Genomic DNA, 27698 nt, shown 5'->3' on the forward strand with positions numbered 1-27698 from the left:
AACTTCCCATCGAGTGAATCCCACAAACACAATGTAGAATTTATTGAAATCCTAAAGACATAATAATTAGAATGCAATAAATAATAATGTAGCCGTATAATATTCATTGTAAATGTTAAGTCTAAAAAACAGCCAGGTTGGTGTTGTTTCTGTAGGATCCATTCTTGAAAGAGATCGATGCAGAGGAATATGGTTGAGAAAAGTGTTTCTATGGAGGCCCATAGTGGACTTTTAACAACATAATTTAACCTTGAAAATAGAACTGCAAATCTTCCACAAATGTTCCACATAATTGTGTTCTTTGAGTAAACATAAAAAGGCAGTAATCCAAATTGTCATTTTAACAACTAGTATTCTATGACCATACTCAAATGAAAACAGAGAAGCTGTTATTTTTCAAAGTATCCTGTATAGTGGATAATATTCAAGTGTTGTTTCAATCTTAAAAATGTAATTGCAATACAAACAAAGTACTGGTTTGAAAAGGAATTGTCCAACAGCTTTTTATATTTTCATTTTAATAGGGCAGGGGTGTCCCAACGATGGCCCGGGGTCCAAATGCGGCCCAATTTCACCGCATAAAATCACATAAAAACCCTGCATGTTTAATCGCATAATCAAGGATCTTAGCCCGCATAATCAAGGATTTTTGCCTGCGTTTTTCTGGAGGGTCTAAATAGGGTCATAGAAAGCACATACAAATATTTGAAAAGGAACATTGATTGCTATTGCCTCACCCTGCATCTAATGTACATACAGATATAACACCATCTGGGGTTGTAGAACTTACCGGCTGCTGGTGTTTGCTCATGCCCTCTTCAACACTGGCTGACTGCACCATGATGCGAGGCAAACTCTGCGTCAGGAAGGGAATAGAAGATGTTCAGTGAATGTCATTTTAAATTAAGCAATGTTAAATCTGTAAATCAGTGCAGAAAGCTTGTCAAGTAGACTTCAAGATGTAATCATGAGCAAGTCAGTTTCATTTGAGTCCGCTTCCGCCTGGAGATTAGATATGAATACAAGCCTAACCTGTTCATTATTATACAGTGTGCATCAAGTGGTGATTAGCTGCTGCGAGGGAATTACAAAGCTTCAGCATGGAGACAGAAGCAGAGCCTGTGGGGTAAAAACTCATCTGTGATTGTAAAGACAGGACAGATCAGTAGGCTGAACATGGTGCTGTACTGCCTTCTCTGGACACCTCACAGAGAACTAACTAGGCCACTTAACCATCTGTGACAATATAAGACTGCACATGTGTGTTTATATGACGAATTATCAGAAGAGAACATTCATATTGAATTTATTGTTGGGATCGACAATCAAGATGTTGATATGAGACTCAAAGTAAGTATTTGTTCATCAGATGACTCAGACAGACAATCATGATAAACTGGTAAAACAATCAGGATAATAGCAGCTTAATTATAATTGCTCCCACAATCATTTATTCCTATTCAGTATTCTAGTAACATCTTTAACTTGATTACATTTTTTTATTTGATCTGTTTGCTTTTTACAATTTTTTTCCAGTTTTTGAAGAGGTTTATACATTTTTTTAATAATGAAGGATTGTTAATAAATCAAGACAATTGTTCCAACTCTCATGATCAAAATGTAAGAGGTTTGATTTGGGTCTATTGTACTTTGATGAGGACCACCTACATGGACAACATGTCTACCATCAGAGAGCATGTCAAAAACAGCTATCCTATCCCTCTCTGGATCAGGACAGAACACCTGCAAGGTAACAACACATCAGGTGCACAACAAAGGCTGCCTCTTGCATAGTCATTGTTAAATGGTCGTCACATTGTGTTTGTATTAAAAAAGATTAAAAAGGATCATGAAATGAAGACACTTGACACTTGTGTATCAGTCATATTTGAAGTAAAGGGACAGTTGACCCCAACACCTTTTCATGTAGTGTACAGGAGAAGGAGACTCCCACAGGCTGGGATTTGCCTGGGAACTGCAAAGGCAGTTGGCTCGCAGCTGGCTCGGAGAAGGAATTCTAGGTAGATGCAACTGTATAAAGCATGTGGTCGTTGTGCTGCAAAGGAAGGATGCATTGTATGGATACTGGTAAATGGGTACTACTAAAACATTCATCTTTTAAGGTCGTATAATTAACATTGGTACGGTGATAATTAAATATTAACATACCATTCAATTTGTATTCTGTTATTTTGATTTACATTCATTTTTATTTGTCGTTTAGTTATTTTACTTTGTATCTTTTAGCGTCAGTTAATACTCACTTATTTTACTTATTAAATAATTGTCCTTTCTTTTGTTGTGAAAGGATTGTGTTTTGATTGTATTGGTGAAGGGTTAATGAATCTATATGGCACTCAGTTTGTGGTGTTTAAAGTCCCAACACAAACCATCCAGATCTATTATATCAGGTTGAAGGAGAACATCGATTGGCTGGTAACACTCTGCAACTCAAAAGGATTTAGAGTCGTTTTGGGGCGTGTCCAAGTCAGTTTTCAAGTCTTTTTAAAGCAAGCCTCAAGTTCTCGAGGGCAAGTCACATTACAATTTCTTATAAACAATCTATCCACTTTAGTGATTGTTTTTCAGCCACAGTTACAATCAACCACTCTTCCAATTGACACACACCTCAACAGCCTGCTATTATTTGCATAACTCCAGGCTTTTGTTTCCGTGTTGACCTTTCTAAACATCTGTGGCAGGCATGTCGGAGTGGAGCAGTAATTAGAGCGATGGCCTCAAACGCTGCACCAACAAGCCCCGGAGGTTTCCATCCCCACCACACACCACGGCACATGATCTCCATGAGGAGCCCCCCCTCCTCCGCTCACGGTGCTAATCAGTTCAATCAGAGGCTGTAGTGTTCGGCTACCATGAAAAGCTGCAGACTCCCGGGTCTCGATGGCACATGATTGGAGATCAGTGAATGCAGAGGTGGTGGTGGGGGGGGGGGGGGGTGGGTTCACCTGCTCCTAATTAACCCTCCTCTACACACACTATGCTGCTGTTGTCTCGGTAGGGGCTGTTTGTGAAGCGTCTGCTCTGATCACAAACATTAAAGTTCACATCAATCAACATCGTTTGTAGCGTATGTGATGATGCTTTCAGTTGTAACCCCCCGGGGGGCTGCAGTAATGTGTGTGTGTGTCAGGAATCAGAATGACAGATAGGACTATTCCGAAATCAAAGCCTGGATTAGTTTAGGTTAATACAGTGGTTCTCAAACTTTTTCTGTCAGGCCCCCCCTTTGGAGAGAAAAAAAAAAGTCGGGGCCCCCCCAACACAAATAGTCACGTAATGGGCCAAGTTAACATGTATTAAAATACATCAATATGAACGTGTGCATTCCTTTGCTAGAACAGTGATAATAAAACAATGCTCCATAAGTTTGTGTGGTCAAAAAATAAATACATAATACAATTGTCCTTTGCTAGAACAATAAGTTATAATGCTTTGCCACTTTGCAATCTGTGGAAAAAAATGAAAAGAAAGAAAAAGCTGATATTTGGCCAAAAAGTGTTTTATCATTAGTGGCTGCAATGAGCATGTTTGCACTGCACATTTCTTCAAAACGGGGTTGCAGGCTCAGTGGCGGCGCCAGAGATTTATTTTGGGGTGCTGTGGGGTAGCTTGACGTTTCATAGAGGGTGCTCAAACATTTAGGGTTTCCCATTAATGTACCGGGCGCTACAGTGGAACTTTCTACTGCAACATTCCCCACGCAAATACACAGTGTACCCGCGACTGTTACAATGAAGGCTCGATAATCAGCTCACGGCATATAGGTGTAAAGTGCTATTTTTATAGGTGGGGAGTGGACCTAACATTACGGGGTCCGGGGGCATGTTTAATCTTTTTTAAATATTGAAGTTAAAAGCATCAATCTGGTGCACTTTGAGAGCAAAATGAAGAGATCTATGGATACATCTCTCAACACCCATTTGAAACATACGGAGCCCCTACAGGTACATGAAAAAAAAAAAAGTCAGGATAACGGGTTAGTATCTCGTGCGCACGACTTATTATCTCGTGCGCACGAGATACTATCTCGTGCGCACGAGATAGTATCTATTTTAAATCGCAATTACGATTATGGCTTGCAACGATTACGAAAACAACGTAATCGAAATAAAACAATTATTTTTGTATTATTACTTTTTTTTCCTTCTTTTTTCCTTCTTTTTTTCTTCTTTTTTTTCTTATTGTTTTTTCAGTTGAATTATAATTTAAAGTTTAGGGTAATCAACTGTTAAAAACATATTGTTCAAAAAAAATTCGCCAATAAATCGATGTTTCCAAAGTCAATAGATAATCGTTTTTAATTATCGCAATATCAATTATTGACCCAAATAATCGAGATTAGGATTTTTGCCATAATCGAGCAGCCCTAACTTGTACTGTATCATATTATTTTCGAATCAATAATTTTTCTAGTTATGATTCTTTTTTTTCAAAACCATTTTTCCTCCTGGTCTCTTGCGGCCCCCCCTGTCATGCCTCACTTTGAGAAACACTGGGTTAAGTCTTCTTATTTACAGTCTATGACTGTCACATGGATAGATAAAGGAAGTCTTTCCAGACAACAGTAATAACTCTGTATGATAACTCACCTCCGATTGGCCGAGAACTCACTGCTCCATAGTTTCTCTTTTGTTAACTGGGCTTAAAACTTCAATGTACATTTTACATTTATATCTAATTTAATATGCCTTTCAATTGTGTTTTATTTGTCAGATAGTCATATTTTTATATTCATGGTCAACTTTTATATTTCCACTCTTCGGTTTTCCATTTTGAGATGTTTATATTGTATAATTGTTTATTTTCGACTCTTTTTTAATGTATTTCTATTAAGTGCAATACTTTTTTTTACATGCTGCTGCAACAACAAAAACATTTCCCAATTTGGGATTAATAAAGTACATCTTATCTTTAAGATTCTTTCAAACTTATTCAAAGTCAAACAACTGATAATGTTATTTTGTAAGAACTGATGATGCCAACATGTGTTTTGTTTCAACTGTTCAATTGCCTGCATATAAGAAGTGCACAAAAAGATTAGTTTGGTTTATCACATTTCCAATTTCTGAAAACAACTGAGCACTTAAGACACTTTATCTGTTCATTATGTGTTTCCATCTATATAAGCTCTGTTTCCATGGAAACAGAAGAAATAGGACTAGCTGCTGATGGGTAAAGAGGATATTTAGATTCAGACAGCGAGCAGAATACCCAGGTTTGAATGTGAAGGAGTGTACCTGCTGATGGATAGCCGTCTGCTCTTTACCAGCTGCTCTGCCACCAGGAAGCAGGGACTTCAGCAGCTTGGGAACAGCCTTCACTGGAGAGAGATAAGACTCAGCAAAGCCTGGATGCACTGATGAAGAGGAAAAGGTTGCAGGTGCAGAAATTGAGAAAAAAAGGCGGAAAAAGGCAGAACAGCAGGAACAGATTATGCTTTTTGAGGCAAAGAGGAGAGACGCGGAGTGCCAAAAAGAGATTCACAACAGAAAGACAGATAAAGTCGCCCACCGGCTAAAGTAAAAACAGCTGATGACATCAAAAAAGAGAAGGAATCCAATAGGAGATAAAGGTGTTATCAGTACCTGTGTCTGGGTTCAGGGTCTGGGATATGGAGCTGGGCAGAGTGCGTCTGGATGGAGGCGGGACATAGGAGAGGTCCTGGTGGCTCTCCCAGCCCTGCAGACCCAGAGGAGGACACACATGAGGCTTAAAGAGCACCTCAGAAAACTGTGACCTTAAGCAGCCTCCATTTGGGAATGCAATAATAACACACAGCATTTATTTCCACCATTCATCCATTAGATCTAGCTTTATCTTCTTACCTAACAATTCTAATCATTTTGTGTATCTATATGATTATTATTGTTTTGTTTCCCATTGTAAAGCGTCCTTGGGTTTTGTGAAAGGCGCTATCAAAATTGAAATTATAATTTTTTATCCATTACTTTTAGCAAGCTGTTAAAACAATTACTCCATTATTATTAGCCAACTAATTCAACTATTTATACATTTCTTTTAGCTAACTATTTGAACAATTGTTTCATCACTTTAAGCAAACAATGTAAATTGTTTATTCATTACTTTTAGCTTACCATTTTAATCATTTTTAGCTTACTGTTATTATTATTATTAATAATAAGGGAGAATTTCTTGTAAATAAGAAATAAAAAAAAATAAAAACCAAAGTGGAAGACTGAGAAATGATACATACACTGGTAGAAATGAGAAGATTAGTAGACAGGATGCATGCCTCTCACCTTAAAGTCATTGAGCCTATGAGTGGAGGAGTAGAGATCCAGACTGCTGGCTGACAGCTGGTTAAAGGGTTAGAGCCAGGGCGGTGGTGAGCGTTTGGTTAGACAGGTTAACACCAGGGAACATGAAGAAACAAAACCAGAAGCCCAGAATACAAAGAAGCCTACAATAATTAACTCTATGTTAGCAGTACTACAAAAGCTGTGAGTTCATGGAAGTGATGTTAGAGGAAATATGGCCACAGAACTACAGAGAAATCTTAGAGGATAGTCAAATGTTAGTTGGGTCAATAAAGAAGAAAACCTGAAGTCTCTTACTCGGTGGATGTTTGGAGAGCTCAGGCAGCGTCTAGGAGCTTTCCCTCGGACTGCCAGCTGTTCCTTTACAGCCACCTCCTACACACACACACAAACAAGAACATGTGTTTGTTAAAAACACTATGCCTGAGCTTTTGGATGCTTTATATGCATCTAAATTCATTTGATCTATTTGTTTCCATTTTCAAAGAAAACTGCTTCAACTAATAGCATCTTCCAAAATAACATAAAGTGCAAAAAAGGAAATGGAAATGTAATGTGCCGACGCTTCAGAGAAACATCAATCACAGCAATATAGTTCAACTGGTCCGACATTAAGGTGTTCTGGGTGATGTAAATGATGCCAAATACCAGGTGATTTACTGTTTGGAGATCTACAGTATGTCAAAATACAACGACAAATTAGCATGAAGTGTATTTCCTACCTGTCTGAGTCTGTCCAGAGTCAGGACGTTCTCCACAGCCAGGACGCTGCGCAGATACTTCTCTATGGCCGCCTCACTGTCAGCTGATTGGTCGTCCTCGGTGCTGGCAGCCAGCCGGGCCAACATCTCCCTGTCCTCTGGACCATGGATGTCCTGTGGGGAGAGGGTACACTCAGGGTACTATTCAGTGTGGTTAAGGGGAAAGTTTGAGTGGTTTTGTAGGAGGTATTTTTCAGTAGTCAGTTTAAAGATTGTACAGTTGGTGAAGGTCATAACGCCCCAAGTTTGGCGGAAAGTAAAAGGACAGGGGTCTGAAAAACCATCAGTAGGACTTTAAATAATGCTATGTTGTTTCCCAACTTACTTACATTAACACAAACAAACTAATCGAGGCAGCTGTTTACCTGCAACTCCTGCGTTAGCATTCATGTTAGCTTCCTGGCTCTTGGGGGCGTTCCAACAGCCATCTACTGGACCTCCTATAGTCCCACTTAAAAATATCTAAATTATCCCTCTAAAGCAGGGGTCGGCAATAGGTGGCCCATGGGCCATTGGCGGCTCGCCAGCAAATTATTATGAGAATAATAATACTATTTTCTATTTTTTACAATATTGGACCGACAGTCACACATATAGGCTATAATGTCTGAATAGAGAATCTACCTATACCTGAATAATGCTTATTGTACTTTTATCCATGTTGAGAGTGAATGACACACAGCACAGGCACAATCTGCGGGGTGCACTGACGCTGATAGTGGATAAATAAGTAGGTGGACAGCGCGTGGTGCTGAAATAGCCAACAAGCGGTGTGTGGTTTGAAAAAAATAACACCAGCTCACTAAATCATTCAAACGTAATGTTTACTTAGGATATCAAAACATTGACAACAACATCGGAGAAACCGCTTGATCATGGAGGGCGAGGGGTGGCGGTGCATATGCTGTCACCCCAGCTGGCACCCCAGTTGGTAGCTTTGTTTTGAAAGAAAAGTTTTGGCTCATTGGGCATTTATGAGAGAAAATCCCTAACGTCCGAGTGCAAGGGAATGCAGCACAAGACGCGAGCCTTGTAACCCCTCCCTGGTGCGAGCATGGAAAAGTGATTGACGGCGATTTCATTTGAACGGAACGGTGCAAAACGAGAAGCAATTTAAAAAGATAAGTCTGTTAAAATACAGATGATAGCCCTGGCTTTTAACATGGGACTGAAATGGGGCTAGAGAGGACTAGTCTCCCTTTGGGCAGGTCTAGCCAGAGGCTCAGAAAAAAATTGGCCCAAGGCCAAACTTGCCGACCCCTGCTCTAAAGCCTCACCATACCAGGGTTTTATTTATTTATACCATCCTGAAATATTTAGCGTCCCTTCAAATGTGTTCCTGTTCATCTGCAAAGACCACAGAACGTAGACAACCAGCATTAAGTATTTAATAATGCTGTGTAAAAAGAGAAGATAAAGGCCCACATTCATGAATGATGCTATTGAAACATATTGAAACACAACATCCAACCTGTCAGATCATTTGCATGTCCTATGCAGAATACACTTTAAAAAACCGATAGATGCACAGTAAGCACAGCCTACTCGAGGCTAATTTCTGGACAAAAAAAGAGCGTCAACACACATTGATCCGGTACTTACCCCTGGGATGTTAGAAACTATTTCAAACGTGACTCCACAGCCGGGGATGGCGCTGCGCTGAGACATCCTCTTCAGCAGACTCTGAGCGAAACCCTGCCACACAAACACCAAAACACATGTCCCTGAATTATTTGGTTTAGCGATCAAGTGATTATTTGAGAAGGAAATGTCATTGTGTCCGAATGCTTCTACCCATCATGCCTCGGGGCCACCCACCTGTCTTCCGGTGACGTTGACACAGATGCGTTTCCTGAGCACCAGCTGCATGTGGGCGGGGTGGCTGAGCTGCACCACCGTGCTGACCGTCAGGTACACCCTCTGATCGACCGGCGCCACGCGGCTCAGCTGGGGACACTCGTGCACCGTCGAGTCCCAGGAGGCCTCCACCTTCACCTGATGACATCACAGAGCAGGGGACAGTGAATGGCTAAAATAGTCCCCTACATGTACTATCTAGGTGGCACATTTGGGATTTGTAGAAACAGTGTGTCTTTAAGAGATGAAAACCCATCTCCTTACCTCTGGATCAAAGTGTTTAACAATATGGAGGTCAAAGAAGTCGTCCTCCTCCTCCCCACTGAGGAGGGCATCCAGCCCCCCGGCCAACGGGGCAGATAGACTAGACTGGAAATCATCAGCTGCAGGGGAAGACGAAAGCCAGTTATTAAGACTTCAGAGGATTTGGCTAAATCATGAGCAGATAAGACAGAGAGGAAGGACATACCGCTGAGATCCAGGAACAGGACAGGAATGTGTGTTTCCATCCCAGAAACAGGAACCCTGTGGAGGAGCAGCACAGTCAGCATAATGACTCAACAACTAAGACACAGACAGGCTCACAGCGATCTCTACTTATACCTAATTGAGTGGTATTTGCTTAAGGACAGCTGTTTTGTAATCAAATGGATCTAGTGAGTAGAAAAGAGTGGTGATTTTGGTGGTCATTATAAGCTGTCATTTTAGCAGTTACAGTATATTGGGGATTCACAAAGTTGTCAAGACCACTTCAGTGTATGGAAGTAAAGGGTACCTGCTTACATTTGACTAGAGAATGATTACATACGTTTTATTATGAAAATGTACTTAAAAATCCAAATTAAAAGTTCATAATTACACAAATTGGCCACTTTGCTAGTGTTATATTATGACATATATATATATATATATATATATTATGATTGCATTTGAATATTATTGCTGGGCAAAGAGGAGCACGTTTGAACAATTTTACATCGTTTTTTTCACTTTAACCGCAACCATTTATCCTTTCTTTTATATTTGCCATCTTTTTTGGTGTAAAAAAGTACAATATTCACCTAAGAAATGTTGTGGAGTCAAAGTATAGAGCACCATAACATGTTAATAAAGTAAAGCATATTTGAACTAAAAATCTTCTTGTGTTATAATAGGAGCTGGTTCATTTCCAACAACTCATTTTGTGTTTGTGAAGGGTGAATAGGAAGCATTGGTTTTTAAATCAAGCCTTTCATTAATAGATCAAATAAACTATTGATTTCCCTTCAGACTCACCTCTCCACCGGCGCTCCGGGGATGCCGCTGCCGGCCGACGGCACCAGGACAGCGTTGCGTTCTTCGGTGAGCGTCAGACGACACTCCAGCAGCTGAGACTCCCTCTCAACATCATCCTCCGACTTATCTACACACACACACACACACACGAAATGTAAAATACAAATCATAAAATAAAAACACTATTGTTGCACCTCCTTTTAAACTACAATAAAAACTATAATACGGTGATAAATAATGGTTCATTATTATCATCTGTTCTTCTTTGATATGAGTACGATGTTCTGTTGTCCAATAAAATAGATTCCGTGCAAAAATGTTAGACAGGGGGAAAATAATAGAATTTTCCAGGTTTACAAAAAAAAGAAACTTTTTATTAGCTGTAAGAAAAAGCGTTTGTAATTGTAATAAAATGTCTCCCACAATGGGTCCAATAGCAGTCATGTTACTTCTTAAAATAGTAGCGCACTTCAGCCTCTTGTGGCCACAATTAGTATTACAACAACCAAAATCAGATCAGACTTTTTAAATAGATCACCAGATCTTCCCTCACTTGTCTCTCAGGGCTTCCATAGAGTTCCTGAAGGTCCTGACAGTTTTCTTTTTCAATTTCTTTAGACTGTGTATGTGTTTCACAGCTGTACCTGGTTTGGAAACTATCTTCTGCAGTTGCTGGTCCAGATACTCCTGTCTCTGAGTGAGCGTCACCAGCCACTGTTCCCTCAACCTCTCCAGATCTGCCTCCTACACACACACAGGTAGAGGTGCATTTTGACATCAGCTGATTACACCGCATTTTATTTCATTATAAGCAAACCATCATGCATCTACGTCATTTTACAGACCTGGTAGCTGTCCATCTCTTCATCCCCACCCTGAAGAATACAGACACAAGTCAATCATGAAAACTGAAGAGCAAAGTCATGATATTTCCATAAAATCCCTTGTTTTACATATTTTGAACTAATACTGAGGATTTCTCCTCACCCAATGTGATTCACTGCCTCTGGAGACCCGGGTCTGTCGGATCTTGACGTCTCCGATGGACACAGAGAGGATGGAGGCGGCGATGAGGGGCATGGTGCCAGATTCTGGTACTGGACGCACCTCCACCTGGACCCGGCGAGACTGGCCCTGTAGGAACAGGTTCACATGATAGGATAGTTATTGTCACATATATACATTTAATACTGTGTGTAAAGTCTACAAAACCACAAAGACCAATTCCAGGATACCTGTCTGAGCTGGAAGACCCCCCCCGTGTGGACGTCTTTAGCGGGGAGAACCTCCACAGGGGTGAACTGTCCGGCCTCATTCAGCTCCATCAGCTGCACCCACAGCTCCAGGTGGCGGGTCGCCTCGCTCCACCTGCAGAGCACGGACACAGATCAAAGCTTAGCTGAATTCACTTTAAAAGGTCTGACAGTACACATTGGTGCTTCTGTGGATAGGCTATTCTACCATTAGAGGGTAAAGCATGTCATTACTAACACACTGTGAGATAATATGAGACTAATGTAGGAGCCACATGGAAGGGTTTGTATTTTGAATGTTTATTCATCATATTTTCCACCCATTACTAGCTTCAAAATTCACAAGTGGGGTGTTGCTTTATGCAGGGCCGCCCCTCCCTACAGGCCAATCATGCTGGCTGCATGGGGCCCCGCCTTGCGCAGGGGCCCCGCCCAGAGGGCCTCAGCTGGTCAGATGTTGCAGTTCTCCACTCAGTTCTCCGTGCACCCCCCGCGAGGGTGAGAGTGAGAGGTGACAAGGGGAGCACGTCTGTAACCCGACACTGTTGCAATGAATCAACATCTAACCAATCACAGCTTTGATACGGCCACAAGTGCAGGTGAAGAGATGTCGGTGAAAAGACAGTTTCAGTCCGGCGCAAGCAAGAGGGAAAAAAAACAAAACATGAAGAAACTAGAGCATCACTCGAAGGTGGGTTATTGTATGAGTCAAATGTACAACTTGCGAATGTTGTATAAGTCAAATTGCCAATTGCCATATTAAAACATCAGCTGCAATTCACGACATGAAGAAGGCAGTCCCTGCATAGCATATAGGCTAATGGAGATGCAGTTATTTCCAGCATTCTTTATTTACCATTCATTCAAGTATGTTATGCCTTTTATCTGCTAATGTACAGGAGGAAGAGTGATAAACTGTCTGTCTAGTTGGCTTACATAACAGTTAAAGTTTACAGCCTAAAAAACATGGAGCATTTTTTCCCTTTTATTCATTTGTATGTCAATTTGCACATTTCATGGTGATGCAGCCTCTCCCCTTAACTCCTAACAGTCATCCTCATGTCAACCACAACACAGAGAAATACTGATAGAAATGTGTGAGTAGTTGTTGATACATTGCTGACAGAGGGAACTACATTTGTATACAGATTTAAGAAATATCAGTTTTTGAGCATGTCATAAGCATGTTTTGTCTTGACTATATTACAACTATGTTATAATAAAATAATATAGTATTTATATTATTGAATTGATTATGATTATTATTATTAGTAGTAGTTTATTTGCATTAATTATATTTTTATCTTTTTGAGGTTAGTATTTGCCAGGAAATGCAGACATATTCACCTGTAAACGCATACTGAAAGACATACATGCAATGTCACTTGGGGCCCCAAGTTGGCCACGGCCCTGGCTTTATGTATTTGGAGCATCTGAAGTTCGAAGCTGAACTTGTGTGTGTTTTTGAATCATTTCGAGGACTGCAGGGTTGTGTTTGTGTGTTGTCACCTGTCTCTGAGGGTTCTGGTTTTGGCTTGAATCACTCCCAGGTCCCACAGAGCCAGGTTCCTGCGGTGGTTGGCCTGCTTGTGTCCGTACACCTCGATGGCCACCGCCCCATCAGCCAAGAACTCCACAAAGTCCTCCGACACTGACACCGAAAACTCCTACAGAGGGAGAAAAACAAGACATCTTTCATTCCAATGTGCATGTTCTTATATTAACAATAACCTCTCTTTTTTGATCATTTCATTGTTGATGTTAAATGTTGGTGTTGCTGTTAGTGTTGAATTCACTTGTTTTTTTGTTTTTGTTTCTGAAATGGTGTTGAATGGAGTAGATTGTGTCTCTTTTCAAACCCAACTGTTCATATGAGTGTTACATTCTCACAATGCTCTTTATACATTGACTTTGCTGTATTTATGTTAAGATGGAGTAACGAATAAAACCTAATTGTGAAGAATGTTTTGAACCCTGTATACCAGGGGTCGGCAACCTTTTTGATATGAAGTGCCATTTAAAAAAAAAAATGTTATCAGCGTGCCAACGTCGAGAATTATCAACGGGGGGGGGGGGACGGGGGGGTTGAGGAGCTTGACGCTCGTCAACTATCAGCAGGAGGGCGGGGGAGCCTCGCTGCGGGGAAGCAGTGTGTGGACCTGTCAGCATACTTGCCAACCTTTAGACCTCAGAAATCGGGAGCATCTCAAAAATGCAAAATAGGGGGTGGGGGGGGTGGTGCTAGTGGATCGCCGGAGCTGTTAGATTAACATTAACATGCTTATTGTAGTTGTAAGTGCACTGACTTGCGGCCTGTAGCACCGTCCTTGATGGAGCATATGTGTGGGCTGGACCTGTATTTTACAGGAAAGGAGTGAGCAGAGAGTAGAGTAGTTGTCGATTCTTGTTCTGTTTTCTGTGAATATCTGCCTCACCCTCTCAGACTTTGAGTTGCGCGTGCTACTAAAGAGACGTGTTACCATGGAAACCAAACAATGGTGTCGCTGTATTAAAGTCAGAGGGGAAACAGTCGTGTGTAAATCTGATTTTGTCAGAAATCGGGAGAAATGCGGGAGAAATATGACCCCGGGAGGAAACCGGGAGAGGGCAATGAAATCGGGAGTCTCCCGCGAAAATCGGGAGGGTTGACAACTATGCCTGTCAGCGCAACTTACATGATGCCAAATTTAACATACACATTTAAATAATTGGTTTAAATGGCATAATAATAAGGACGATCGTCCGTTCTGTGATTCTCCAGAACACACAAGTTATGATATTAGGGTCATGCAGAGTGAGATGAGATCACTGTCCCTTTAAGAGAGAGAGAGAAGGGTGCGGCTTGTGCATGTGTGTTTGTGAATGGTAGAGCGACAGTGATGGAACGTGTGTATGTTTCTGGAAGTGAAACGAGGAAGCAGAAAAACAGAGGTCTGTGATGTATTTTGTGAAACAGAAGAACAGCTAAATAAATGCAACGTCCTCCCAAGAAGAGCTCACCTCTCTTCAGTCATTTAAGCTAAAGTGGGTTATTGAACCTGAAGCTTGTTGCTTCTGCCCTCCTCGACTACGGTCTGGGAGCCGACAGGAAAGTTCAACACACAGATGGCCAGTCCGCCCCTTTGTAGCATATTATTTCGATGAGAGATGAGCAGATCGCCACTGGGCTTTCAACTAAATAAACACAGCCACGCAAAAACTGCAGCATTTGTACAGCTCATTATGGGTACTGCAATTAATGAAGTGCTTTCCTCCGTGGTGAAACGATCAGCACTGCACCACGGAGGAAAGCGGCAGAAAGTCACCTGGAGATAAAGAGAGCGGGGCTGCGTTGCGTGCATGGCTTCCTTCTGCAGGTAACGGGGAGACGCGCTCTGGCGGCGGTCTCGCGTTCAGGATCCGAAAATTAATTTAAATATTTTGCACACTTATTCCACTTATTCCTAGTGTGCCACTGGTTATGGTGCCGCGTGCCAGCATTGGCACGCGTGCCAGGGGTTGCCGACCCCTGCTGTATACCATCAAAACTTGCAGTGGAATTGTTACCCTGGCGCTGTCGAAGACCACCGTGCACTGAGGGTCTCTGGACTCTGCAGGCGAGCTGGACGGCTGCATCTCTGGAGCGATGAACACCGACTCCTGCTGCCCCCAGAAGTGATACTGGCAGAAGACAAAGTTGGACAGGTGGCGAGGCAGACCGTTGGCCTGGAGGATTTTCACCTGAGGAGAAGAGTGGAGGAAAATCCAATCACATACACAGATAATGATGAACAACAAAGATAGTTGAAGAACTATGATGGTAGCCTGCCATATGTGTGCGTCGTGTTAGGAGTTGGTGAGTGTGTGTAAAGTTTGTTGGGAGCTCATGCAGTGCAGCCGGTTTCTTTGTTTCGGCTCATTAAACCGCTTGTGTAAAGGAAATTATATTTGAGATCGTTGTTTGGGACTGATTCAATGACTTTGCAAGGCTTTGATTTGTTTTGCATTATATTTGAGGAGAGTGTTTGCCAGTTGTTCTTAGCCTTTATCAGCTGTTTTTCTCTCGCTGACACGTGTGAGTTTGTTGGTGCGTTGTATGTGGAGCGGTGCAGAGTTTTAGCGGCGGTTCCCTTGGGATCGTTGAGCGGGGTGTGTATAGTGTTGCGGCGAAGGTGGGTGAAGCTTCTGCTTGGGAGCATGGCCGGGGTTTCAGCAGTGCTGCTAGCCTGCTAGTCGCTTTGCTGTGCCAGCGGTCTCCAGTGTGTAAATACCCACCACAAGTAACTGCATGAAGACTAGGGGGAGATTAGTCAGTGGGATGGTGAATAGTTAGCGGGGAAACTCCAATCAAAAGTTACTATTGTTCCACTTTGTGCACATAATAAACGCTGTGGGCTCTGTCTGTTTCTTTTCAGCTTAAAGGTCCGGTGCTGTGTTCCTGTGAGTTGTCATTGTAAAATAATATGGCTGACATAGAGGCATTCATCAAAGCTCCATCTCAGGAGTCTCTTGGCATTTTTTCAAAAGATCAGTTGCTCGTGATTGCTGAGCATTTCTCTGTGTCTATTGTCGGTGATAAAAGGATGAAAGAGAACATCAAAGACTCTATAATATAGGAGATAGGAGTGTATCCTAAAGAGAAAGGGGAGGTTTCGTCAAAGCCTCTTTTTCAGGCTGGTGCACTTTCTTTTGAGCAGCAGAAAGAAATGTTGATGATGCAGCTGGAACACGACAGAATAAAGTATGAGTTGGAAATTAAAAAGGAAATTGAAGTGGAGCTAATTCGACAAGAATCTGAGAAAGCCAAGCTAGAGATGGAGGGACATCGTCTGTCTATGCTCAGAGATGGCGTGTTGTCCGGTGAGGGGCAGGGTGGACAGTGCCCAGGTCTCCTCATCGTTTTGATGTCAATAACTTGCGCTTGTTGCCTTACTTTAATGAGAGTGATCCTGACACGTTTTTTTTTAACTATTTCAACGTGTAGCTAAGGCTAGAAATTGGTGAGATGCAGACTGCGCTCTGATGCTTCAGTGTGTTCTCACAGGAAGAGCAGTCCGCATATTCCTCTTTATGTCTGGAGGATAGCTCAAGCTATGTTAAAATAAAATGGGCGGTGCTTAGAGCACATGAACTGGTGCCAGAGGCCTATCGACAGCAGTTTAGGTCCGTTGAGCAAAAACAAGGTCAAACGTATGTGGAGATGGCGAGGGTCTATTCATTCATTCATAGAGTCTATTCATTTTAAGCGTTGGTTAACTGCTCTTGACATCACTTCTTTTGACGACTTGTGTGAACTCATGATTCAGTTCAAAAATGTTCTTCCAGACCGCATTGCCAGAACAGAACAAAAGGTCACTTCTGCGGCTGAGGCTGCTGTGGCACAGCAAACAACATTCTTATGTATGTCTTGGTTGCATTTGAAGTCTGGCTAAAAACGTATTTTGTGACTTGAGGAGTCAAGTCACAAAATATGTTTTGATTTGGTGAATATGTAGGAATTTGTAGCAAAGAGCTCTTGGCTTTTATTTTGTTTCCTCTTAACAAAAGAGAAGCTAGAAAGGATATAAGGACAACACCGATTTAATTACATTTTCACAGTACAGTGAGCTGGAACACTCACAACGGAGAGAGGACACAACACCTGACTGCCTGCTAGATCCATTATTCATTTTGAAATATTTCCCTCCTAGAATCCCTGTCAACACTGAACAGATACTGCATGTAGGAGCCTGACTGTCCAGCAGTGTCTCAATCGGGGCCGTAGGGTTGCCGGTTCAAGTCCCCGACCAGACCTAAATATGGAGTGTGGACTGATACTTGGAGAGGTCCCAGTTCAACTCCTGCCCTGCCGTGGTGCTCTTGAGCAAGGCACCGGACACCCCCCTTCCCCCCTCTCCCATTGCTCCCTGGGCGCTGTGCAATAGTTGCCCACTGCTCCTAGTACTAGACTCCTGGTACTAGGATGGGTTAAAAGCAGAGAACACATGTCACTGTGTGTGCTGTGTGCTCTGCATGTGTGACCATTAAAGAGGGTTTCATCCCTCCAATTCTATAATTCTTCTATGACTTGTTCCTGCATTTTGCTCATTTCCAACTGAATGAAACACAGAAGCCTGTTCTCACCACACAGTCCAGTTTGCGGTCCTGTGTGTCTCCGTCTGAGTTGCTCTGTCCTGCAGCGTCCTCCTCAGAGCTCTCTGTTCCCGGCCTCACCTCCACATGCAGCCGGCCTGCAACCTGATGAGCACACACAGAGGGAGGGTCCCATTGTCACTTCAGCAGGAAGCAAACAAGTCTTTTTTTCCTACCATTTAAGTACTTTTTTCTAGTCAGTGAGGCTTATTACCATTTAGTGCATAACATAGGCTTATATTATTGTGATGCCTAATAATCCAAATAAGCAATACATACTTGCCATGAGAGGCAAGTTAGAAAACCGTTTTTCCAGGATAATCTGTTCCCTAATAACATATGTGAAATATGCCAAGATTATTTTTCTACTAACTAACTTACGTGTTATACCACAAGAGGGTGCAGTGTACCACTACCCCATGCTCCTACTAGAACTAAAGCTTTAATGTTTTTTTTCCAGGCGACTTTAGATTTCTCTATGCACTCTAAACCAAAAGGTACATACAGTACATTTTCTGTTAGCAAGTTATGAAACATAACTGTCCTGTCTGTCTTTTGGCTAGAAATATATTATAATCGGCCACTTTCAGTTGTATTTATAACATGTGGTAAAGGAGCACTTCAGCCTCTTGTGGCCACATGTAGTACTCCAAAAAGAAACACTAAAATAAATTCCCCTGCCAATTTTTCTTCCCAGGCTAAACATTTTTTCTGCTGTGCGTGTCTGCTGCTTGGAGCAGGATCCAAAGTTTACAGTAGGTTATTGGAGTTTCCTCTGAAAAACTGCTGCCGATGAGAGCATGGTAGACCAAAACTGTGGACTTGATGGTCCAGAAACAGCTAAATAATGAGCTGACCGATGCTAATGTTCTGTAAATGTGTCACCACTACAAGCAACCCCTTTCACATCAAAGTCATTCTTACATTGCAATATACACATATTTATGAGGGGAGCTTTGCATTTGCTCGAAAAGAGGTGTTTAATCAAATAAACAAATATACAGTATATTTTATTAGTTTAAGATCTTGTAAAAATGGTATCTAAATTGTCTGTGTGTGTATTGTAAATAGGGCCTCCTACCTCCCCCTTCTGGTTGATGATGGGCACTGCGTACTGCAGCTTGACGTCGTAGAACAGGCATGCCAGGAAGACGTTAGCCACGCCGATCAGAGAGTGGTTCTCCTGCTCGTCGAAGAACGGGTCGGCACGTTTGAAGTAGGACCGCATCACCTTGGTTCGAGAGAAAATGAAAAAAACTTGGTGAGACTGAGGGGGTCATCACTTTTTAACTTCAGGGTCAAATGTTAGACTGTATTGTTGGAAAACTGGAGTTCTAATGATCCATCAGGACTTTATTTATTTATTTTTCATAAAGAAGTCCATCATATTTGCCCATATTTTATTTGCATATTCTTTGTTCACTGTGCTTATTTTGTGTCCCTATTTTTTAAGCATTAAGTCAATGAGGTAAGCAAAATGGCAGAAATGAAACTAATCAGATTATTCTTATCAGATATCAGCTGACACATCTACATATCACTGAATTAAACTGTAAATGTTCTACAGATTATGATGACATTCATTTATCCGAGTCAGTGCGTCATCAGGCTCGTATCTGTGTTCACTCACAGCGTTGTCTTCGTCAAAGTCCTTCCACTCCTGGTAGAGCTCCCTCATGTCCACCAGCCTGTTCTCCATCTTCTCCAGAGCCCAGATCTGCTTCCCTTTCCCTTTACGCCGCACCTGGATGGCCGGCTCACTCAACACGACATCACGCTATGGAGAGGGGGGGAGAGAGAAATCTGCTTCTTATCCGTGGTGACCTTAAAATCTTAGCGGAGGAACAGTATTTTATGCAGATGATGTCACTTATATTACAGATGACCCGTTTCTGGAGTAGCAGCAGGATAATATAGTTCTTAACGGAGTCAGAATTTCCAGAGTAGAAAGGTAATAAACAAAAGAGGGCAAATGTAAAAAAAGCACGGAATTCAGTTGAGTAATAATCTTGTTTGAGTTTCAATTTGATGCAAAGATTTTAACCTTAGCAGAAACATGGATCATTGGAGTTGAGGCAGTGCTCTGGTAATCAAAATGTTGTCTAAAAAAATCAATTGATAATGTTTTCTTTCATGTTTTCTTTGTATATATTGGCTCTAAATAAAAAGCAAATGGAATGTGTCTGTATGAAGAAACCAAAAAAAGTAATGTTCATGATTTTTGGCAATAATGGTGCAGCCCTACTTAACATGGACTTACTTTTATTTCCCAGAAATCTCCTGTTACCTTAATCTTTAAAAAGACCCTTGCATTAATTTTTTATTTTAATTTGTGGGGGAGCAAAAAAACTACATTTCTCCACACATAATTGAAGTTTTCTGATTCATTTTGTACCCAAAAGGAAGGCGAGTCTCCACAATGTGACTGTGTGAACAGATGTACGCCCCCACAATATGAGTGAAACACACAACCAGGGCCGGTTTTTGGCATAGGCGGTCGCCTAGGGCGCCAGATTTCTTTACCGTTGGCGCTCATCCTAATTTTCGGCCTTGATGTAACAACATTCATAATTAAGTAAATGTAACACCCTTTTCGCCCCGGTTACACTTTTCATTTGCCCTGTACGGTGGGCGCTGTAAGTGATGAAAGTGGGGGATGTTGGCTTATCAGGCGCCCGCAGCTCACAGCCGAAATGCAAGTGAGCGTGGGAGCGAGAGAGCGAGCGAGGGAGAGGGCGCACCGGTACCGGCGCTGTTGTTATTAGAATCTGGTGCCAGCTGCGCTAACGGATATTAGAAGAAGATGTTTCTACAACCAGGGTGGAAGAGAGCTCTCCTGTCAGACTGAGAGGCTTTTCTAAATTAAGTTGCTCCAAATATATTGTATTCAATATTTTTTTTCTTAGCTTTTTCATGTTTTTGCCTTTTAAAGAAAGAAATTAATTCCACAACAAAAATATTAGTTGTTTATTTCAACACATGATGTTTCAATCAGGAGAGAATTCATTTTGTTTGAACATTTATTGACACATGCCATATGATAAGGTGCATGAACACCTGAAATCACAGCTGACTGCAGGAGAGAGGAGAACCATTTTATAGTTTGGCTGCAGCACGTTGATTGGCTGCTGGAGAATGAGGTGAATGTAATAGGTTAAAGAGAACGCCTGTGATGAGCTGATTATAAGCAGCTGCGGATGTATATACACCCAGTCTTGCTGAAAGAACTTGTGCTGAGCTTCATTTAAATCTTGAAAAAAATGATGCCAGTGCCAAATATGTAAAATCGGTAAAATGTTTGTAAAACTACAGTGACAAACTCTCAATGGCCACCAATCTGCAGATCACACACATCAATTTTACAAAAGATGTAATAAAGATGTTTACACTGCCGACAGTCATTATTTTAAACAGTATGAACACATTTAACGCAGAATGCTTGCTCATTCATTTGTTTCCCTCGACCGCGATGGTTGTCATCGTATGGTCAGATCCTGGGGTGGATCGGTCACTGATGAAGGCGATATTCATGTCCTTTTGAAGCACATTGAATAATAGGTTAGCGCATAAGAGATAATGAATTAGGTAACTGCATACTTTTTACACTGTTACTCTTAGCTAATTCAGAGCCATTATTACCAGCTGCTAAAGCAACGCTGGTATTGTTTTCACCTATTGAGTCTGCATGTGTGTCATGGCAATGTGGTCCTGAAGACACACAGAGGTGCTTTTGAGTACTTTGCCCAGTGCTTAAATGCATGTGGACAGATTTTGTCAATCACAACCGTGCAAGTTTTAGTTTGTCTTCTCATCTTTTTTGCAGGTTCGTTCCATACAATATTTGAACTGGTTAAGTGAAGAGCAGAAGCCACTTTTCAAATTGTACACAATCCTTTTCCCATGCCATTGCTGTCAACACCTATCCATGCTGAACGTTGCGAAGATATTATTGATTGGGGTGTGGCCAAAAGTGCAATATGCTTCAAAATGTAACTGACAGAGAGCAGTGCTTTTGTCCTGTGTTTACAGTGTTACACTGTGCCCATGGATTTTATTTTATTTCAAGATTTTTAATTACGTCGCTAAACTCCTTGAAAAGGTCCTCTTCCTTCTCTCCAAGGTACACGACAAGGCAGCGGATGGCTATAGTTCTCTGCATACTTAAATTGTATTGTGCTATTTTTGAAAAAGGAAAAAAAGAGAAATGACCTAAATTAATATATTCTGAATGGGTGACTGCCAACAACTTGCATTTCAATGACAACTCTAAATAACGATCCTACCTCAAGAAGCATGTCCTTGATCTGCTTCACCGAGATTCATTTTTAATAAAAAGCGATATCACAATAGTAACCAAAGTATTTTTACTCTCACAGTAGCCTCTACTACTTTGTATCCTTTCACATAACTATTCACAGTTCAAAGGCTGCTAATTTTGGTCAAACAGCAATTTGCCTATACAGTGCAACTACAAATATCTACTGTATTTAAATGACAAAAGATGACACTCACATTAAAATGTCCTTTGTATACAGTAGTATTTTTTATTTGTCTTAACTGTCGGAACTTGTCCAGGCATGTGAAGTGGGAGTGGACTTGACATCCTTAACTCACGGTGTAGAACAATTAAGTAATCAAGCCAATTGCATTACTTGCTACAACTTGAATTTTGTTTTAAGTCAATTAACGCAGAAATCAGAGTTCAAATTACACACAATATTAAGTTGATGTAATAACCGACATTATTACGTCAACACAACTTATAAATGAATGTTTGCAACTTAAAATGTTTATCTAAATCGATTAACTCACATTTTTTTTCTTGCAACCATGCATTTAATTAAGTGGAGTTGAAGGTCGCCTGAATTCGTTTTTAGAGTGTACCCTTTGTTGGCAATGACAGAGGTCAAACGTTTTCTGTAAGTCTTCACAAGGTTTTCACACACTGTTGCTGGTATTTTGGCCCATTCCTCCATGCAGATCTCCTCTAGAGCAGTGATGTTTTGGGGCTGTCGCTGGGCAACACAGACTTTCAACTCCCTCCAAAGATTTTCTATGGGGTTGAGATCTGGAGAGTGGCTAGGCCACTCCAGGACCTTGAAATGCTTCTTACGAAGCCACTCCTTCGTGGCCCGGGCGGTGTGTTTGGGATCATTGTCATGCTGAAAGACCCAGCCACGTTTCATCTGCAATGCCCTTGCTGATGGAAGGAGGTTGTCAATCAAAATCTCACAATACATGGCCCCATTCATTCTTTCCTTTACACGGATCAGTCGTCCTGGTCCCTTTGCAGAAAAACAGCCCCAAAGCATGATGTTTCCACCCCTATGTTTCACAGTAGGTATGGTGTTCTTTGGATGCAACTCAGCATTCTTTCTCCTCCAAACACGTCTAGTTGAGTTTTTACCAAAAAGTTATATTTTGGTTTCATCTGACCATATGACATTCTCCCAATCCTCTTCTGGATCATCTAAATGCTCTTGCAAACTTCAGACGGGCCTGGACATGTACTGGCTTAAGCAGGGGGACACGTCTGGCACTGCAGGATTTGAGTCCCTGGCGGCGTAGTGTGTTACTGATGGTAGCCTTTGTTACTTTGGTCCCAGCTCTCTGCAGCTCATTGACTAGGTCCCCCCGTGTGGTTCTGGGATTTTTGCTCACCGTTCTTGTGATCATTTTGACCCCACCCGCAGGTCTACAATTTTGTTTCTGGTGTCCTTTGACAGCTCTTTGGTCTTGGCCATAGTGGAGTTTGGAGTGTGACTGTTTGAGGTTGTGGACAGGTGTCTTTTATACTGATAACGAGTGCAAACAGGTGCCATTAATACAGTTAACAAGTGGAGGACAGAGGAGGCTCTTAAAGAAGAAGTTACAGGTCTGTGAGAGCCAGAAATCTTGTTTGTTTGAAGGTGACCAAATACTTATTTTACCGAGGAATTTACCAATTAATTCATTAAAAATCCTACAATGTGATTTCCTGGATTCTTTCCCCCCATTCTGTCTCTCATAGTTGAGGTATACCTAGGATGAAAATTACAGGCCTCTCTCATCTTTTTAAGTGGGAGAACTTGCACAATTGGTGGCTGACTAAATACTTTTTTGCCCCACTGTACATCGCTGCAGTTATTATGCAGTGGAAAGTCCTTACCTACTGGCCTAGTTAAATCAAAGTGGTTACTTTTTTTTGGCTGGGCAGGGAAGTTTTACACACCGTCATATTTGACTTTCTCAGGACTTGAAATTGTTTTTTGGGCGCCAGCAAAAATCTCGCCTAGGGCAGCAAATTGTCTAGAACTGGCCCTGCACACAACACACCCTACCTTCCTGTTAGCATCCAGGTTGGCAGCAGGTATCTGCAGCGTGACCAGGTACTCCGTCCTCTTGCTCATCTCCTCGGCGATGAACCCGGCCTCCTGAGCCAGCAGGTTGGCCCGCACGATCTGCTCCCTGAGGCGCCGCAGGCTGCGAGTCATCATCGCTTCTCTGAGACACACACACAAGTTTACAAAGCATCTGATGAATGTGATGAATGTATGTTTCTCCTTTAAAGACAACAGGGGTCAGTTAAAGTGTCGCATTCTTAGAAGTTCCCAGAAACAGCGGTAAAAAGAAGTTTGGTGAGGCAGCTTTCATTTACTAAGCCCCAAAGCTATGGAACAAAATACCTGTAGAGGGGAAGCCAGCTTGGTGGAAGTCTTTAAAAAAATAACTCATAACACATTTGTACAATTTAGCCTTTTTGGAAGCTAACTCTTCTTTAACCTGTCACCTGATAGTGTGTTTTGCACTATCCTCCTTTTAATGCACAATTTCATCGTTGTACCTTTAATCTAAATTCATTTTTGATATGTCTACTGTATGCTATTTTTTGTTTGTTTTATGTCTTTTACTGGTAATTGTATTCTATGTCTATGTGAAGCACTTTGAACTGCACGTATTGTATGAAAGGTGCTATACAAATAAAGATTATTATGATTATTATGATTATCCTCCCGTTGTCTCTCACCTGTCCTCGCTCCAGCGGCGCATGCGTTTCTGGGAGATGTGTGACGTTGCAGCAGCTCCTGCAGGGTCCAGCAGGTGAGAGGGTTTCTCCGGAGTCAGCTTCTGGCGGAGCTGCTGCAGCTCCTGCTCGTATATCAGCCTCTGACGCTCCAGGGCGCAGCGCTTCTCCTCCTCATGCTGCCTCTCCAGGGTCTGCAGCACCGACTGCAGGGGGTCTGAGGGGGAGGAGGAGGAGGAGGAGGAGGAGGGGCCGCAGGAGGGACAGAGAGGAAAGGGAGGGAGGAGTGGGAAGAAGTTTAGAGTTTGCAATTCTTTCCTATCAAATGAAAATTAGCATCAATAAAAACTGTTAAAATGAAAAGTCCTTGTCTTTGTTTAGTCAACAACTTGGAACTGCTTGAAAAGGATGCACTCAGGAAAATCCAAAATGTCCCACATTAAAGTCGTCTGTGCAGGATTTACACAACCAGGACATTGTGAGAAATATATAAGTACCTGTCCCACATTAAAAACATTCAGGGATATATTTCAATTATTCTGCACACAAGCTGTTACCTGCTGGAGTTACTTGATGGACATTGTGTGATACAACTGTAACATCTGGATGGATAGGAATAAAGCTAGTCACAGATGTGACAATGACTCAACAAGTATTGTGTGTATTTCCAAAGTGACCCATTACTACAGATGTATATCTTCAGGACCAAAGGGCTTTTGGGCAGAGTGCCAGGGGACAGGGCAGGGAACAAATTGGTCTTTTCCTGGGATTTGTTGACACTGGTTGTCCTTAAGTCATTTGTGAAAAAGTTGACAGAACTAAAAGTTATTTTGGTGCCAACTGCCAACAGCCACTTTCAATGACATGCTCCACAGATATGACATGAGTTAGATGGGTGAGGAGGTCATAAAAACACGAGGGGGTCTCTGCTTCAATGTTTCCACTCCCATGACAAGTATATTTAGACCTTTAACCAAATCTATCGTTTATGGTGTGGCATTTACAGAAATCTACCACAGTGTTTCCATTGAATCATTATGCCTCTTGGTGTTTGTTGTTTATCTAATATTACCATGTTAATAACAGAAACAGATAGCGTAGCATTTTGCTGCCCTGACTCATGGTTATTACTTAGAAACTACCAAGTGTTTACAAGTAACAATTAAAGCATTGATCACACCATTTATAGTTTTACTTTAAGATAAGGGTTGATGCATTCAGCCTTATAATATGGTTTATGACCAATTTCTGTAGGATTTGGAAGGTTTTAGACACATTAACTAAAATGTAAAGAAAAACTAAAATGATATTGCACCATAATTATAACATATTTACCCTATTTATTTCACTTTATAACCATTTTAATCCAAATCTTGCAATAATATTACTATGTTATTGTTAGCTGGTTACCATAATATTACCAACATATCATTATACTATTAATTTATTTTAGTCGTTTGTCTTGTTGCTATCTTTACAGTAAATGTGTTTCATTACAATACATATTTGTATATATATTTATTATAACAAATATTATATAATTATTAATTATACATTTTTTGCCCGTTTGTACCCTTTTACAAACTTTTAATTCAAAAAATACACAGAAATACCCATTATTAATACCAAGGTATTACCTGGTCATACTCTAATTATTTCCACCTTATTATACAACTATGACTTCACTGTAAGAATGTTTTTACCGAGCTTTAATGTAAAGTGCTATCAGTAAGTCAAATCAATGTGAAATGTCTCACACATGCATACTTTTTGAGATCCTTTTTTAAAGAGTTGTATAGACACAATATCAGTTAGCTGTGTAAAAATGCTGAGTCATGCATCGTCACTATATTTTTTTACCATAACTGCCAACCTAAAAACACGCTCTGAGGAAGTTAAACGCATCTGCATGTATTTTACTGTATCATATGAAATAAGCATATGTTCATATTGTTTATATCAAAGCGCTCATTCATCACCTCTCAGAGTGACTCACCGTTGTTGCCCATGCCTTTCATCATGACTTCGGCCTGAGCAAACTCGTATCCGAAGCTCAGCTCGCTGGAAACGTCGCTGGACGTGTCAAAGTCCACCTCCAGCTGGTCGCTGCTCAGACACGTCTTCATCACCCCCTCCTCATCCTCAGCCCCTGTGTGCACCATGTGCCTCGGCAGGCTGATCCTGTGTGCGTCCATCAGCAGGCGGTGTGTATTGATGTATGTAACAAAGTGGGTGACAGAAGAGGAAGTGTTACAAAAATAGGAAGAGACACAATGAAGTGTTTTTGATCACATGTAAATGCATGCTGTAGAAACATGTGGGGTTCAGCTCTATATCTTCACTTCGAGTAAACACTGTAGGTGAAGCAGACCTGAAGAAGTGGTTGTTCCCCCACAGTATACGGTCACCATGGTGAAGCTGGACCGGACTGGTGACTGCGGCACCGTTCACACACGTTCTACAGGTGGCAAAAGAAGATGTATGCAACATGAGAAAAGATGATAGTTTACATGGTCAACTACTGAAAACAATGAACATTGCTTACATTACTCATCTGGTAGCATTTAATACTTAGTCAGGTCCATATCCTTCTTATTTCCTGTTTCTATGTAAACTAGAAAAGACACTTATTGATTCGGATAATTTCCCTTCCTACTTTGAAACAAATGGTTTTGTATTAAAATGTGTATTTCCTAAAGTATGGTATCTCATGGAAAGATTCCCTTTTCAAATTGCTGTCAGACTGGAGAATATCTTCTCCTTGAGCAAGACTCGGTTAGACATAATGACAAAACCATACCAGATTGAGCAAAGTGTAGAACAAAAAGTTGAATTTCTCTGTAAGAGTCCTTTTCAAAGTGCTATCAAATTCTAATAAGAACAATTTGAGCCTGTCACTGGCAACATTAAGCATTTTAAATGGACAACCTTTATGGTGCAGAATTTCCTCAAATAATTAGATTGCAGCCCATATAGTGCAGCGCTCTTGCTCAATTGACCAATTTCAAAAATAAATGTCCTCATTAGACATATGTCACATAACATGAAAAAATAGGGTTCAGGTTGAAAAATAAAGAAGTTACCCTTTGACTTAAATATCTATTAGCACAGCTTTAAATGCAAGTGCTACCATCTATGA

The 27698-nt window shown here is 41.3% G+C and overlaps 1 protein-coding gene across 4 annotated transcripts in view; it reads right to left on the reverse strand.

The window, feature by feature from the left end:
• LOC307014109 (kinesin-like protein KIF13B) overlaps nt 1-27698 on the reverse strand; it is a 55211-nt gene that overhangs the window by 3526 nt on the left and 23987 nt on the right. Inside the window, exons 17-40 of one of the 4 annotated variants that reach the window (XM_079641833.1) lie at nt 26931-27017; nt 26556-26740; nt 24563-24776; nt 23877-24039; nt 19187-19333; nt 18638-18787; nt 17548-17661; nt 14992-15165; nt 12955-13112; nt 11428-11560; nt 11180-11326; nt 11038-11067; nt 10837-10936; nt 10193-10319; nt 9387-9442; nt 9182-9300; nt 8879-9055; nt 8663-8755; nt 7022-7174; nt 6597-6674; nt 6282-6338; nt 5607-5700; nt 5259-5341; nt 791-856 (exon numbers count right to left, since the gene is read on the reverse strand). In XM_079641833.1, coding sequence (XP_079497959.1) covers nt 791-856; nt 5259-5341; nt 5607-5700; nt 6282-6338; nt 6597-6674; nt 7022-7174; nt 8663-8755; nt 8879-9055; nt 9182-9300; nt 9387-9442; nt 10193-10319; nt 10837-10936; nt 11038-11067; nt 11180-11326; nt 11428-11560; nt 12955-13112; nt 14992-15165; nt 17548-17661; nt 18638-18787; nt 19187-19333; nt 23877-24039; nt 24563-24776; nt 26556-26740; nt 26931-27017 — 2905 coding nt within the window. Of the gene's footprint in view, nt 1-790; nt 857-5258; nt 5378-5606; nt 5701-6281; nt 6339-6596; nt 6675-7021; nt 7175-8662; nt 8756-8878; nt 9056-9181; nt 9301-9386; nt 9443-10192; nt 10320-10836; nt 10937-11037; nt 11068-11179; nt 11327-11427; nt 11561-12954; nt 13113-14991; nt 15166-17547; nt 17662-18637; nt 18788-19186; nt 19334-23876; nt 24040-24562; nt 24777-26555; nt 26741-26930; nt 27018-27698 lie in introns of all 4 variants that reach the window. The other 3 variants (XM_079641832.1, XM_079641835.1, XM_079641834.1) reach the window with 3 other exon arrangements.

Source organism: Notothenia rossii (genome assembly GCF_949606895.1).
Source record: "Notothenia rossii genome assembly, chromosome: 8".
NCBI classification, from domain to species: Eukaryota; Metazoa; Chordata; class Actinopteri; order Perciformes; family Nototheniidae; genus Notothenia; species Notothenia rossii.